At 38.7% G+C, this 16743-nt stretch overlaps 1 protein-coding gene across 4 annotated transcripts in view; it reads left to right on the forward strand.

Annotated features, from left to right (window-relative positions):
- Positions 1 to 13752, forward strand: part of ntm (neurotrimin) — a 154021-nt gene extending 140269 nt beyond the window's left edge. Inside the window, exons 5-9 of one of the 4 annotated variants that reach the window (XM_030069751.1) lie at positions 2504 to 2624; positions 3025 to 3176; positions 4247 to 4282; positions 7160 to 7237; positions 7634 to 13752. In XM_030069751.1, coding sequence (XP_029925611.1) covers positions 2504 to 2624; positions 3025 to 3176; positions 4247 to 4282; positions 7160 to 7237; positions 7634 to 7734 — 488 coding nt within the window. In that variant the 3' untranslated portion in view covers positions 7735 to 13752. Of the gene's footprint in view, positions 1 to 2503; positions 2625 to 3024; positions 3177 to 4246; positions 4775 to 7159; positions 7238 to 7633 lie in introns of all 4 variants that reach the window. The other 3 variants (XR_003929411.1, XM_030069752.1, XM_030069753.1) reach the window with 3 other exon arrangements.
- Positions 13753 to 16743: the final 2991 nt, after the last annotated feature.

Here is a 16743-nt window from a genome sequence, read left to right on the forward strand (position 1 = left end):
ACATTAATCATACCTCTTCATTTACACCAGAACAAAAATCGCTTCTCTCTCACCTTGTTGACTCCACAGAGGGTTGTTAAGAAAGGATGTGGTGTTATATCAAAAAACAGCCTTGTGTTACAGACATGTGCAATTGACCATGGCCCTGTTTAGTCCTGCCGAGGAAAAGGGGAGTATAGACTCACTTGAGATTCTGAGATACTTTCAGTCTTAATCTTGAAATTAATTAGCCTTTTTTTATTTAAAAATGTGTCCATTTTATCATTGTGATGAAACAGCTACGGCACAATAGGCTGCATTTTTAGGTACATAATAGTAAGCCATGTAATCATGTCTGTAATTTTGTCATTTTCAGCAAGGGCTATCTGATCTACATTGGCAATTTTGGATCCCATGAGGGATACCTTAATGGTTAACCAATGCCTAAAATTGGTAAAAACCTATTTAAAAGGATATTTTGGAATTTGTGACATCTGTTCTTATTTTCTACTCAACCAGGATGTTGCTGATTGGGAGGAAACATTTTCACATGAAGTTGATTCTTTGCCTCATACTGGCCAGACAGACAGCCCCTGCTACTAAACCACAGTTATGATGGACGTAAAAGGAATCAAAATTTACTCAGCTCCGAAATCAGTTAAATACACTCTACAGTGCATTTGAAGTGGACATAATGCCACAGTGGTCTGTCATGGCTAATTTGAGACATTATATCATTAACCTGAAGGAAAATAATGCAAAGTCCCTCACTGTTTTGCTGGGTCAGTGTTCTCTGCAGAGGTTTGTGTTTTTGGTTTTTGGTGGAGGAGTAAAAGTCACAGTTAAGCCGATAGTACATTCAAGACGCCCAGCAGCTGGAAAACTTCTACCTTTGTGCAGAAAAAATACTGTGGATGGTGAATAAAACGAGCAAAAAATAACAGGTGTTTTACGCTTTTAAACAGCTTCATTGTTATGCATGGCATAATTTAAGATCAGTTAACACAGATGTTGGCAAAACTGGAAGTTCAAATTGGTTTTGTAACATTCATGTTAATATTGCAAAATAGCCTTGGCATTGTGTGCTGGGATGTATAACAGTTATTCCAAATCTTTGCTGCCTGGAAAGTGACCAAGAAAGTCCATTGTTCTTCCTGGTATCTATATTGCTCTCATCTACACCACATGAATGCCCTGTGGTGGAAAGTAGGAAAGTCCAAGTGGCAGTGCCAGTTGTGTTGGAAGTACCACAGCGTCTGCAGAGAACATGTCCCTAAAATACACGGCTTTGAACTGTCTTGAACTGATTCCACATGGTGCTACTGCAGCATTATGGTAAGCTTAGGTGCACTGTTGAGTTAAAATGCTTTTGAAGTTGGGCCCCATTAATGTCAACTATAAAAGCAGAACCAAACATGCAACAGAACATTAATGGACTCGCCATGGATTTCACTAATATTCATACCAGCAGCATCTTCAAGTATCATGAGCACAATGACTGACTGGAAATATCACTGGTTGGGCTAGTTTTTGATGCCTAAGGCTGTTCGATGGTTGACAGTTTTAATTAAAAATTATGCTGTGTGTAATACTTTTACATTTCTTTTTACCCACAAATTTGTTTTCATAATTAACCAAACAAACTGCCCCTGTTCATTTTGTTATGTGCCAACAATGAACAAATGGCACAGTTTCAGGAGGTTAAACTTTGTTACCTTTGTACTGATTCAGACTGGAGTGTTTTCTGCCTGAAGTCCGTGATCTGCCTTGCAAGGACTTCATTTGTGCAAAGAACTCAAAGCAGAACCAGATTGTATCAAAATGATACAAAAAAAATATCAAAATGAAGATAATATATTTTTCAGCTCAATCTGCACAAAAAAAGCAAGCCACCTCACAGCTCACATAATAGGCTCTACGTGAAGTCATCCTGGGCCAAAGGATGGTGGCCCTGATGCACATGGAGAAAATGTGATACCCATAGCTTTTGTGTCCAGTATCTGTCTTCAGTGAGTTTTGCACATTTATTGTAAAAATGGCCCAAATGTTAGAGAACATCCTTTATCTGAAGGACCCCGACTCAAACTCCTGACTCAGCAGACATCCACCCCGCTGAATGTCCTTGAGCAGCACACTGATCCCCTGCCAGCTCCAGGGACGCTGTTCTGTAGTTGACCTCTGACCTCCCTTTGGAGGAAGGCAAGAGGAAACACAACTGCTCTATGGGAGCCAATGAAGTGTTACATTAATGATTAACAACCCACCTATCATGCCTTCTGGTGTAACCACAGGCTTTTGCTGATATCCTTAAACTAACTTCATTGTTTTAAACACTGCATATAAAATGAATGCATATTTTTTGTCCTTCATGTAGATGTGGTCACGGCGTAGATCTCTAACTAAATCTAAACATGGTTAAAAAAAGACAGAGGGAGAAAATACAGTGACCCTCATAACATACTCTTGGCTTACGCTGCTTGCAGCACTGAGCGCTGTGCTCTTGCCTGTTTCTGTTTGCTTGTAGATGCTCCAAGTGTGTTAGAGGGCAGAGATGTTGGAGTGACTCTGGGCCAGAGGGGAGTGCTGGAATGTGAGGCCAACGCAGTGCCTGAGGCAGATTTTGAATGGTATAAAGATGACAGAAGGTAATGGTCTTAAAATTTGCATCTTAAGTAGCCAATTCGAAGTCTGTGTGTGTGTGTGTGTGTGTGTGTGTGTGTGTGTGTGTGTGTGTGTGTGTGCGTGTGTGTGTCCTCTTAAAACCTTTGTCTTGACCTAGACAATATGGTTTTGCGCTCCAACCACACAGACACACACACAAACATACTAACACACTAATAACCGACTTTGTTGTAGTTAATTTTTTCCTCCATCTTCTTTTATTATTTTTATTCTAAAACTAAAAAAATTGCTCAGAAAATTGTTTATAAAATATATAATTGCATGTAGACATGCACATACTTTTTATAAAAAATTTAATTAAAACTAAATGGTGAGCTCTGTTCAGCATTTGAAGGTTCAAGGTACTCTTTTTTTTCCATTCAGGATTTTCAATGGCTTTGACGGCATGGAAATTGAAATTTCTGGATCATTGTCCACGCTGACATTTTATAATGTCTCTGAGGGAGATTATGGCAACTACACCTGTGTTGCCATCAACAAACTTGGGAGTTCAAACACAAGTTTTCTCCTGTATGGTGAGTACACTAATCTCTTACATTTGTAGGATTACTTAGATCGAAATAAAACTTAAGATGCTACAGAATGTGATTGTTACCAAATGAATAGCTTACTATTTAAAGTAATAATCCGCAATGTTTCACATAAATACACGTTTATTTTGCTAGGGTGTTTCGTGCCACATAATAATGATGCATGAAAGCGTTTACATAACTATTTCCTCTGCAGCACATGAAGTGACACATCTTGAGACCTGTTCCTAAAAATTCCATTCTCATACAACTCAACTGCATTCTCAATTCAAAAGGGCATTCAAGGGGAACGTATGATGTCATGGACTATATTTGTTTGTAACGTATGACAAGACCGTTTGTAATTCCTCAGTCTGAAGTCTGCATCGGGGCGGTGGTGGTGAATGGGTCAAACAACCAGAGTTTGAGTCCAGCGAGAAGCGACAGTGGTGTTCATTTAGGGTTAAAATGCCGTGCGACATAATGCACAAAATATGTTAATTAGATATGTGTTTGTGATACATCAGAAACAAACATAATCTGTGACAAAATACATTTCCCTTTCAAACATAATAAAGAATACAGTTCAGTTGTATGAGAATGTAATCTTTAGGAAACAGGATTGTGCATCCCAACTTTGTGGGCGCCAAAACAGCAGGTTGTGTAGAACGATTATAAGATGGTAGAAGATATAAGAAGCAGCAGTCTACACTGAGTGCCTGTTATCACAGCATATTGAGCGGGGCTGAGACTTAGTAAAAAAAAAAAAAAAAAGGACTGACACTTGTCCCCAAAATGAAGAACAGGAGTCTTGCGGATTATCACTTTAACCTGAGGAACACTATTTAAATGGATGTACAATTAAAATACTGATGCCACCTTTACTTTAATGAGCTGATGTGTATTGCTAGTATTGTGACTATATACATATATACATATATATATATATATGTACACCCTCAATGCAAAAATTCATGCAGCAGCCTACTTTCATGCTGTTCACAAGTGTTGTCAATGATGTGTTGCTGTTTTGTTTTCGATATGTTGCTCTGTTCCATTTTGTTCCTCTGGTGTAGAGGTAATTGAACCCACTAGCTCAACACTATTGCAAGGTTAGTATTCTACACAAGCATGTGCTTCAAGTATCATGTTTCTAAAGAGTTTGTCGCATGCTAGCAGCCGATAAACATTGTCATTTTCACAAACTGAAAATTAGGCTCCAGTATGACTGGAGTTATACCTCTGCCATTACAGAGGTGCCAGAGAGTGATCTGACAAGAATAGACACATAATTTCTGGGGCCTTCCTGTCAAAATGAGATTGTCAGGTGGTAACGGGGCTGCCTGGAAATATGATGTAATGGTTATTAACTTCTAATTCTATTTAATAAAACTGATAAGTTAACGGGCTAGCTTGACAGGACCATCTCAGGTGGAGAGAGATGGCACAATAACTACAACACGGATGCCAAGTGAGGCTTTGTGAAAATGGTCAATGCAGCATGAGTGTGTTTTGCTAACCATGTTTCGTTTTTCTCCTTCACAACCTAACCATCTGTCTGTGTGACATGGCCTCATTTTGATTTTTGCATGCTCTTTTCTAATGTAAGTATTTGTCATCTTTAATCATTTACGTTTGATTGTTTGCTCGTTTAGTAATCGTATTCAACATTACACCCAGCAGTGAAAGACAGTTATTGCAAAATAACAACTGTAAGCCTTAGGGCTTCACTGCAGGCTGGAATGGTTGCTATATGTGCTTTGACTCTGCAAGTGATTACTCACAGTGCTGATTTCTAGTGTAGATTCTGTATTAAGATTTAAATCTGATTTAAATACTTGGAGCTATGAATATAGTGCAGAGATAAATGGCAATTACATATCATACCTTGCATATCTTGTCATTTAGTGTGTCCTTGTGACTGGTGGTTGTAGTATCCTGTAACCAAAACCGACTCCATTAACACATCAAAATTACATTAATGGCTTTGATTTTGACTATGAGTGAACGTCATTATTGTAATTAGCCATATGCAGGATTAGGGATAATCTACTGTGGCTGGGTAATTGGATAGATGCCCCAAAGGAAACTTTGGTGAACTCACGGAAATGCGAGGGAAATTGGTAGTCATTGTGTTACGAGCTTCAAAGTAAAAAGTTAAATTTTGTCCTAAATCCTCATACAATGCATTTCTATAGATTGAATTTCCCCCATCCCAGAAAAGCACATGATGAAAATATCAAGTGCTTCAGCTGTAGCGACATAAAACTGTGTTGAACCAGGAGAGTCCAGGCAGTGCTACATAGCAAACTCCAATACCATCCTGAAAAGCATAAGCAAAACTAGCTGATACACAGTAGTAGTGCCTGTAACAAGCAGCTGAATTGTTGGAATATCACACATCAGCTGTACATATGTGTGTTACTGAGGCTTTCACTTGGATTGTTGTGTGTTAAACTGAATGAAAATAGACTAAATATCTCCCTTTTGTATTTTAATATACAACCCTTGTAGCTCGGTGAATATGAAACTTTATCCATCTTAGACCTGCACTGCTGACTCTTCATGTAAATGGCCACATTAGAATTTTGTGCAGTCCTGGTCCGAGGATCCATTACGTTTGTTTTGAATGGGCGTGATAGGAATGATGGTATACTGAGTAAATAAATTATTGATCGAAAAACTTAAAAGCACACTGTACATACTGCAGTCAAACCTGCATATATATTCTCTGAAATCAAATTCTGAAAATGTGTTACATATTTGAACTGATGTGCTAAGAACAATAGAGATCATTATTGAAGGCATACTTCACCGATAATGCATAATTTTTATATCAAGCACTCAACGTGTGCAGCTTGCAACTGCCAGTGAAGAAAGCTTTACTCGTCAGTCTTCATGATAAACTTGTATTCCAAAAATGCCAGCCGTCTCTGATCCAAATGAAAATTGGGTCCGTAATTACACAATGTAACATACGGCGCTACACTATCAAAAGTTTGTTTAAAAGGCTCCCACTCGTCCTAAAATATAATCCAAGTCTCCAGTATCCAGTTGTATGCTCAATATTTCCTACATGAATGTATTTTTTTTTCTCAAATTTTGCTACAAAGACCATTTCAGCAAACATGTCCAGAAACAAGTACAGAGCACTTCATGGTTCTAAGAATGCCCAGTTATAAGAAATAATTACCTTTAAAAGATTGATGTTCAGTTGTATTCAGGTTAAACTTGAGTGCAGCATTTGATGCAGCAGACCATGTCACTTTGTCAGCCTCAGACACCCAGTAGGTGCTATTAACAGAACAAAATGTAGTCACCTCCTATCCCTCTATCTCTCCTTACCTCTCTGTTTTATTAGACATATCACTGTCTTCTTTTGTGCTAATTATTTATCATGGTCACCAAAGGTTGCTTTCTGGACTCCATTGCTTTTTTTTTGTTTTTTTCTGCTCTTACCTGCCATTATTATTCAAAATACAACATTCAGCCATATCAACCTATAAAATAAAACTTTAAGATTATGTCGCTAATCCATCCTAGATGTGTAGAAATGATATTGGAAATTTACAGACACAAATTTGGCTGTATATTGTAAGAATCTGAAACAAATTAAAACAAATTATATGAAGGGCAGAAAGAATGAAAATAAAATGGGGCCCAGGATATAACCTTGAGGTACTCCACAGCCATCATGCCATTTTTCAGTCCTCCCTGTTGCTTTTATCCATCTAGCTCTAAGAAAATAATTCTGGTTTACCATCACATGGTAGTGCTATATTGTTTTTGTGCAGCCTAGCTAAATACATTCCACTTAGAATAAAACAACAGTCATTACAGGAAACTAATGGTATCTGAAGTGCACATAACAAACTGTATGGTCACAACGCTTTTTACATTAGAGCAGCACAACTGTAAGTTAGCCATAAGAACTAGTAAAAGAAGATTTGCTGCCATATAAATTGATTTTCATATAACTTCTCTTTTAGAGAGGTCACCATCTCTTTTAGATGTGACCTCGTCTCCTCTTGAAAAGGCTACTTCTGACGCCTATACAATACAGGCAGGTTTGTGATGAATAAAATCTCGCAGTCTTAACCCAAGTTCTAGACTAATTCTAAATGAGGACCGTAATCACCAGTGAGCAACACTAGTTTCTAGATGTTAACATTAACACTACTCATAACTGTAGAAAATACACCGTGAAGTAGTCTGAAGGAAAACACTGCGCGCTCTGCGCTGCTGTCTTCCAGTATGCACCGACTCCCACATTTTGTGTTGTGCTGGGGAGGTAATAGGCCAGTGAATTATTTCTTATCTGCAGATCAGGAGTTCATATAGTAACTTTTCTCTGAAGTAACAAGAGGGGAAAAACCAATCTTGAATGGTGAAACTTATCCAGGTGTTTTCTCTCTCTCTCTCTCTCTCTCTCTCTCTCTCTCCTTATTCTTTCCTTCTGTCAGGACCGAGAGCAGTTCAAGATGGGAGCGGCGGCGCAATGGGAATGCACTCACACACCTGTCTCCTCTTCATAGTGTTTCTGCCGTTCCTGCTCAGATTTTGAAGAGCAATGGGTTTGAACAGAGTGTTTTGTGTGTGTATGTGTGTGTGTGCGTGTGTGTGTGCGTGCGTGTGTGAGTGAATGCGTGTGTGTGCTTTTTTTTTTTTTCCCCCAACTGGAACCATAAACTGATGCACATGAGGTGTGCATGGAGTATCCTACTACATAATGATGTTGACCCACTAAATAAGTATGTAACATTTTTTTTTGTTGTTGTTGATTTTTAGATTTCAATGGTGTAACAAGTGTCACATTTTATTTGAATTATGTTGAGTATTTTTCTCTCTAAATTATATTATTCTGAATTTTCTCTGTTTGTACATCTTAGAAACAGACTTTCTAAATGTGGTGTCTCTTTTTCGAATTGTTTTGTCTTAATTTTTAACTGCATTGGATATTCATCTCAACTCCAGGAGAAGTTGAATTTACAGAAAGTATGAGAGGTGAATATTAAATACCTCAAAGTCAAACAGAGACGGTGAAGCAGAGGAACTTAGGTTACCCTGAGGCTGGAAGCCTGGTATTATCATATTTTAATGTATAGTAATTATAATTCAGTACGGTTGTTGAAAGCTGAAATTGCTTTTGACCTTCAAATATTTTTGTTCTCAGCATTATAGTGATATATTTTCAGTTGTTATGCTAATCTTTTTTGTTTTGTTTTGTTTTGTTTTTTGTTTTAACACATATTTTTGAGAAGGGAAAATATAAAGTTGTAATTATTTAGGCAAATATCGTAGTTTTATTTCCTTGTGGGTTTTTTTACAAGTACAGTTGTACAAAAAAAAGGTGTGAAGAATAATGTTATAATTAAGTAGTTACAGATGGAGGAAAAGACTCCTCCACTGACGTGGAGTCAACATCAGACTTAAGTAATGCAAATTTATTAATGCAGTTGCAACTTGTTTGAACGTTTTAAGTACTATTTTTTCAAACATGCCATTTATGCACTAAGCAGTTATTTTAGAAAAAAAAAAAAAAGTTTGTTTAACTGAACCAGCACTGGTGGGTCAGAGACCGTTCAGTGAATATAATGTTAACAAAAAATAAACACACGCCCCGCATGCATTTAGACACAATAACCCAAAGACTGAAACAGTTTATACTCCACAGTACTTTCATAGGACTGCATTTTTCATTATCAACACAGAACAAATAACAAAGACATACATTAATGCACAGTCATATTTTCAGAGTATTGTCTTTTCAGTTAAACAGTGCACCAAGGATGTGACAATGTTATGTTTTAATATAGGTAAAGGAATCGTGGACAATATCTAAAGTAATGGATACCTTTAAACCAAAACTATGCGTGACGATGACTGTAAAATGCTAATCAGACGATGATATCTTAAGCTCTTGCAGAAGATAATGGAATTGCAGGCTGACTGTGTGTGAGAGCCAACTGCAATAAGCTAGATGGGTCAGAGGAGCCAGGAATAACAATACAGCAAGTCCAAGCAAACAGTGACTGCTCTTATGATTTCAGCTATTAGCTTGCATTATCAGAAATGGCAGGAAATATTAAAAAAAAAAAAAAAAAAAAGACAGCCTAAGAAAGTCAGAACAGTCGTGTCCACAAAAATCATGTCCCTGTTTGTGTTTTATCATGGATAAAGAAGTACATCAATGCAGAGTACCACCGGCATGTTGAAAAGCAGCATTACACAAAATCTAGTTACCATTTATAGAATCATCAAACAAAAAGCAAACCTCTTGTACCATATTTTCTTCATAAGCATGGCGACTTTCTGCAACAATCAGAAACCTCATGGCACAACATGGCAATAGAATAAAGCCAGGAATCTCTCTTTCACTCTTTTTTTTTTTTTTTTTTTTTTTTTTTTCTGGCAAGCAGTTAACACCAACTGCCACCCTACACTCAGGTTTCCTAGCGGTGGCTGAGTGACAATGAAAAGACAAAAAAAGCAAGATTTGATACATGCTACTTGTTTTTAATGTGGACTACAGAATAAAGGAGAGCATTTTTAAGACGTTGTGCATCTCTTACAGAATTGTCGATGCACTTGAAACAAACATCTATTGACTGCTGGCCACTATTAGAGTTGCTCTGAGAACATCAATGGATTTTGTGCAGCCCTAAAGCATCTGCAGGCTTTCATTACAACATAACATCAAACAGGAACAATGTATTAAAAACAGCTTTGTATATGTACGTGTATGTGGGTGTGTGTGTGTGTGTGTGTGTGTGTGTGTGTGTGTGCGTGTGTGTGTGCGTGCTAAGTGGTGGAGCAGTGATGCGATTCTTATGATCTTACAGCTGAGATTGAGTGTGTTTTCACATATGGTTACTTTTAAATGAAGTGAACTCGGTCCACTTGAAGCAGGCCTAATAGCAGAACAAGAAAGAAGGGACTCGGCGCCACGCGTTTTCCTCGCTCTCAAAAGAAAATTCACATCTTTTCCCGGCTTGTCTCGGCTCTGATGAGGTCCCAGTCCATCATCCGTGCTCACCTCGATTTTTCTTTTGAACTCAGCTCTTTTTCCGTCTGTTTTCAATAACAAGGTTTGCGCTCCTTGATCGTGAAAAGGCACCGGCATCAGAATCAAAAGGCATGAAAGAGATAGGACCATTGTTGAAATTGATTAGGGAAATTGTTAAGATGAATCTGACCGGCTGATTGTGGTTTATTTCCATACACAAGACAAGGAGACGAAGACAAACACTTCTGACCATTATTCAGCTCAAATGAAAATGACATCACAGTAATTTTTGCCTCGAGATTCTCCACATTTTATCACTAATCGGTGTTATGTATTCATTTGATAAGATGCCAGAGCTGGACCTCAGAAATTAACTAACAACTGAGCCCTGTAAAATGGCCTCACAGCTAGACAGTAATAAAGGCAGACCACCTGTTAAGGGGTCTGCATCGAGGTCACATCAGAGGAGTCAAAGTGTGTTACGGGCAGTTGTTGTAAATACACGCCGAGTCCCCAGTGAAAGTCTTATTGATCCGGCTTCATTTGAAAGGTTGAAATGTGAACCATGTGTGACAACACCATGAACTGCTTAACAAATGCCTGTAAATATCATAGACCAACACAGACGTTTTGTTCATTTTAGAATTTACAGCCCTCCATACATACACACACACACACACACACACACACACACACACACACACACACACACACACACACATATTCACACACACTCACACACATATACACATGCACATACAAGCCACAGACTCTATCTTGGTGAGACAATTTCTTGTATATTTCTGCCTATATTTCTTTTGTAGAACAGCCAAGCACACATTGTAAAAAAACAAAAACAAAAACAAAAAAAAAAAAACTGGGTCATTTATTTTTTTACTACCTCTGAGCAGTTGTTCAGCAATTTGCCCAATTACTCAACTGCACAGCAATTACCACCTTCTAATAATATTCAGATCTCGTCATGGATGCACATCTGTGTGCACTGTAATGACAATGTAAGCGAGGCATGTTCAGAGAAACCTTTGCTACGCCACACCACTGCTGGTAATGCTCTCTCAAGGATGAGTATTGCTACTCCACAGACTTCTTTAAAAAGGACAGTGCAGACGGCTGAATGTTTGCATTTTACCGTTTCCTCCTAAATACTTGTGATATTTGTGTTGGTTTTAATGTCACATATCAAATGCAACACGGTTGAATTCCATGAGCCAAGCACATCATTACTAAGGACAAACCCATGTTAAATGCTCGACTTTGATTAAAGGGATTACCTTTAGAAGGGGAAGGGATTTGTACAAACCAGTGGGGCTGTTGACAAAATATAGCATGTGTTTCTTTGAAGATGAAATAAAAAATGAATTTTGATTCAAGGGCATTATTTGTTTCAGACTCAATCAGAAATAAGGTGGGGGGGTTGTATGGCTGACTGACTGCAAACCCACCTAAAAATAGAAATGCCATATGGTCACTATGGCTGCGATTCAGAGTTTCGTCTGCACTGAGCAGCACAGACAGCAGAGACATCAGTCTTCTTGTTAGTATTAAAGAGGAATACCGCCAAATTTTAATATTAAAATGCTGTTTTTATTACCTTTGGAGAGGTCTGTCGTGACAGATAAGATTTTTCCTGTTATATGCACTGAAGCACAGAGCTGGAGAAGTGTTTTTTTTTTTTTTTTTTTTTTCCTTTTTTCTTTTTTTGGAGTGAGATTGACATGACCCTCAACTGGAGCAGTGTTGAGTCAAGGGGCAGCCTGAGACCACATGGGAATGAAGTGATCTCTACACTGCATCCTCTATAGTATTTCTAAGTGGAAATAAACAGTGAACACAGAAAACGCTCGCCCCACCATATCACATTTTTCTCCATTTTCAGGCTCAGTGTTCGATTTCAGTGCAGCTTAAAGCGAAGTTGCATCTTCCTTTCCTTGGTCTGGACTCGGTGCTGTTCCAAAACACTTTTAAGAAGAGGAGACGTGGAGAAAACGTATGAAGGCGGCTTCTTAAAGGCTGAGTTTGACATATCTTTTGACCTGAGGTTTTTTTGTATTGCTCTCGATGCATCACAGACGGTGGCAGCCTCCATTTTAGAGAAACTGGCTTGTAAAGCAGAATACACAAAATTTAGTGATAGTGAAGTAGTGTAGGCTATACGCCGTATGCTTCCAGTTGCACAACGGAGTTATTTGGGAAATTAGGGCTTGTTCAGCTGAGAAAACTCATAAGCTTTTTAGTTTGTCTGCCTCTTGTCCTGTTGTTATCTGGACTCATATCCTCCATTGTACTGCTTGAAGGGAATGCCAGTCGCACCCAGTTTAATAATTCTTCTCCAGTTCGCTGCCTCAGAAAGCAGTACAGTGTTTTGCTTATGCAACAGATCTCTCAAAAGGTAAAATTATATTGAAAATTGACTTTTCCCTTCTGTACACTCTTTGAGCAACTGCATATTAGATGCAACAAGGCCAGACACGACTTTAAAGAGATGGCTGGTGCAGACATGCTGAAGTTAAACAGACAAATACCACAGTTTAAAAAAAAATATCGCCTCACATACAAACAGTAAGCCATCCCAGATCAGTTGGATTTTGCACAGGATTAAAAAGTCATCACTCATGCTGTCTTATCTGAGCAACCGCAAATGTTCCTAACCCGCCACATGTCCTAGATTGAAAGGCATGTGTCTTTTTAAAAGGAATGATCAAGAAACGCTGAAAATCCCAGTCAGCACTAATTTTTAATGATGAAACGAAAACTAGGCACAAGATCTTGCAAATTGACAGCTGAAATACCTCTGATCTGCCAATGAAGTTCAGTGGTAAGAAACTTCACGTCTTTTCTTGGGTCTAAACGCGTGACTTCAGTCAGCTAACTCTGAATCACAGCCCTTGAAAAATTTCATATTTTGGCTGCAGCACTGCATATTTGTGTTGATATGACCAATCCTATTGTCTGTTTGAAGACTGCTTAGGGATTTCTGGACTCACTCTCTGTCTAGCCAAGCAAACAGGGGCTAAGGTAGAAGATTTGCCGTGGGTAGATTCAATAAAAGTTTCAGATTTTTTATTTATTTTTTTTTTTCCCGCTCCGTGTCTCCAGACATGCAAGACAGGAGCGCTGTCTTTTAAGAAAGTTTTAATTTAAGAGAAGATGACTGAGCTTGTATTGCACCTACCCTGTATTGATTTTCGGTGTTTTGTGACATTTGTTCGATATGCATTGGAGTGTACAAGAGATTATTTTGGATGTAAACTTGAGTTAGACATGAGAAAATCAAACCTTTGTCTCAACTGCCAGGGGATTATCATAGCAGACGCATGAAGTAGTCTCATGATCTGTTGAAATTTTCATTTTGGATGACTGACATTAATTCTGCCCTTTGCCTAGTTACAAGTTCACAGGGCTCTCTTGATAATGGATTGTTCCAAAGTGGAGGGGAATTAACAATATTTGACTCCCTGCAGTGTAAAGGATTGTTGGTTCATATGTGTTTTCTTTATGAAAAGTGTGTGCTCATATTTAAGACTGACAATAATAAAATGTTGTATCTTAATGTCATGTGTTTTGGATATATTGTATTCTTTTTGGAGCGTGCACAACATTTTTTTTTTTTTTTTTTTTTTCGTTTGGAATAGCATTTCTTCATTTACAGAGCCAAATACCCCTGACTGAACTTCCTCTCATCTCCCTGTTGAAGCCTTCCTCTCACTGAGATGATCAGGTTGGATATTCATACCATAATTCTGTTACTTTGACATATCAATGTTCTGCCAGTAGGCTATTGCACGGCGCATATGCAGCAGAGAGCTGTCTACAGCGGCAGCTCTCCAGAAACGAGAGAGAGACCTATCGATTTTCATAGCCCTCAGAAGTCCTGACCTTGAGTTGAGCTCATTGTGGTCTGTCCAGCGAACTGCCAACAACCACTAACTGCAGTTCCCTAAATGACATGATTCTGTCTCTGAGCACAAACAGTGTGTATTTTAAGGGTTCTTGGCCATCAATTATGTAGAGCTACAGCAGGGGGTGCACCGTAATGGGCTGAATCTGTTTCTCTGCCTCCACCGTGAATGTTAATTGCATAGCTACATGGAACAGCAATTTCCTATTCTCATTCATTTGCGGTGTAGATGATATATGCAACGCAAGAACATGGAGGTTTTCACTCTGGTCCAGCCAGAGCAATGCTTTACTGTTAGATAAATTATTCAACACAGGTCCATGACACAAGTCTATTATGTGAGTTTTTTTCTGGTCTTTGTGCCGTTTATTTCGGTTTTTCTTCCAGTTTTGCTGTTGACACCCCACCTCTCCACTTCAGCCTCAACAGATATTTAATTCATGCAAGCATCTGCTCTCTGCAGCTGAGAGTTGCTCCGTACACCAGAGAATGTGTGTCTGAATGAAGTGACATTATTACCAAGATTACAGATTTTCTCTTTCCTTACTTTGAAGAGGCCAATTTGCCTTCACCCAAGATTCACACAGAAATGTCCAAGATTGGGCCAAGTTGCAAAGATGTGCAACACTGAAGCCGAACTGTTACATTTTGATGCTGCATTTGCATTTATTTTCTTAAAATACATGCAAATGGTCCTTTAGCGGTTAGTACAACTGGCAGCTATTGAAGGAAGGCAGCTGAATGCGCACACACTCTCCCTAACATCATTACCCACTCAAATTTTGGGACGGAGCTCCAGCAAACATCTGTGAGTCAGGACGTCTTCACATCAAGCCTGTTTGAAGCGGTTCATTCAAACTCTGGAGCTTGTGCTAGTTCCGTTTGTTTGGACTGGGAACGTCGCATTACAATTCCGGCTGCACCAGATAACGCCAACGAGATGCACAAAAACACAAGTCTCCGTGTTGTTGCAAGGGAACTGAAGTTCAGTTTGTTAGCAGTGAGAATGTAATCTGAACCAAATACTGAGAGTGATCCAAAAAACAACAACTAAGGTTTTCTGGATGCAATGGACACAAGGTTGGGAGGGGGGCTGCAGTCTGGACTGATGCCCACACTCAGCTAAAGGACCGTACGGGTGTTTTTCCAGTGTTTTAGTCCATTTACAACAATTCAATCAACACTTAACATTACTGTTAATCCTTTTCCACATGCTGCTCCACACGTCTAAATGTGTTACTTTAGCATTGTGTGGTAACTCAGTTTAATGCCTACATTAATTTGAAAGGTCAACACATCTTCTGCTGCATTCATATGGCATTTGTTCAGAAAGTCAAACTGAGAAGATAAAACAGTATGCAAACATGGATATCTGGAACAGGATGATGTGCATTTAGCTTATTTATTTCAATAAGTTCTCATAGTCCAGATCACTAGCAGGTAGAAAATTCATCGGTCCAATTAAACGTCAGCACATGAACATCACACTCGGAAATCCAGGCAACAGTTTCCACCTGGCAGGAGTCACCAAAGATAAAGTTGATTTTCAAACTTTATTTATACATCCATGACTTCCAAGCCTGGGCACTGAGATTTCTAAGGCAGGTTTATCAATTAAAACATTTCAATTTTGAAAAAAAGGACACTGAGTACATGCTTTGAGAAATGATTGGTAGTAACAAACTAAAGCTAGAACAAAAGTCTTAATCAATCACCTTCCCGAGTACCTTGCCAAATCTTGACACTAAAAAAGCAAAAGTTTTCAAGCTACAGCTCGTTTAAAGGTCTTTAAAGCCTTCCATATCTTGTCAGCTTCTCAACCTCTGAACCTCTGATTTTCTGTGGATTTCATAAAAACCCGAGGTTAGTTCTGTGTGTAAACCAGCCCTCTTGTTGCTAGTTGGGAAGAATACAGTTGCCAGGGGTCATCTTGGTTTGGTGACCTATCCGAGGCTTGAATTCTTGAGAACACTGTTATATTCCATTATTTTTTCCCTCTTGCTTCCCAAGTTGACCTGTTTGTTCGACTTATCATTGCTTCACTCATAAACATTGTACAAGCCATAGGACTGTCTCAGTGTCTTACTCTATAAAACTACTTTTGTTTTGCATGAGTCTTTTGCATAATAAAAAATATAAGAAAAAAAGTACTTCCAGGTACAGGAGGTATTTTGTTATACTGTTTGCTGACAGAGGACTTGGACTGAAAGCATGTGAGTACATTATATTTCACTGCTTTTAAAAGGGACATTTAGTTATCTCTGACCTGTGTTGACCTCTATTGCAACAGTATTCAGAGTTGAGATAAGTGCATGTAGCGGGGACTTATCCGCAGAGTTGTGCAGCATTCAGACTTGAGCGTTGTCTGTGTACTCAGCTCCCTCGACATTTCCACGATTCGTAACTTGCAGCCTCTACTCTTATTCTACTACGCAACGTCTGTTCCGGAGAAACTAGTGCACAAGAACAGCAACCAGTGTGTGCCTTTGATTAAGTTTGCATTCATTCACCCACTGTAAACAGCTTCATTTTAGTCAGAATACGTAAAAATGCAAAACAATGCAATGGTGCAAGTGCATGAACTGTGCTAATTGGTTCAAAGGTGTCATATAATTGGAAATGCTCCTCAGCTTCAGGTCTGTTGGAGT

This window comes from Myripristis murdjan, chromosome 14, assembly GCF_902150065.1.
Source record: "Myripristis murdjan chromosome 14, fMyrMur1.1, whole genome shotgun sequence".
NCBI lineage: Eukaryota > Metazoa > Chordata > Actinopteri > Holocentriformes > Holocentridae > Myripristis > Myripristis murdjan.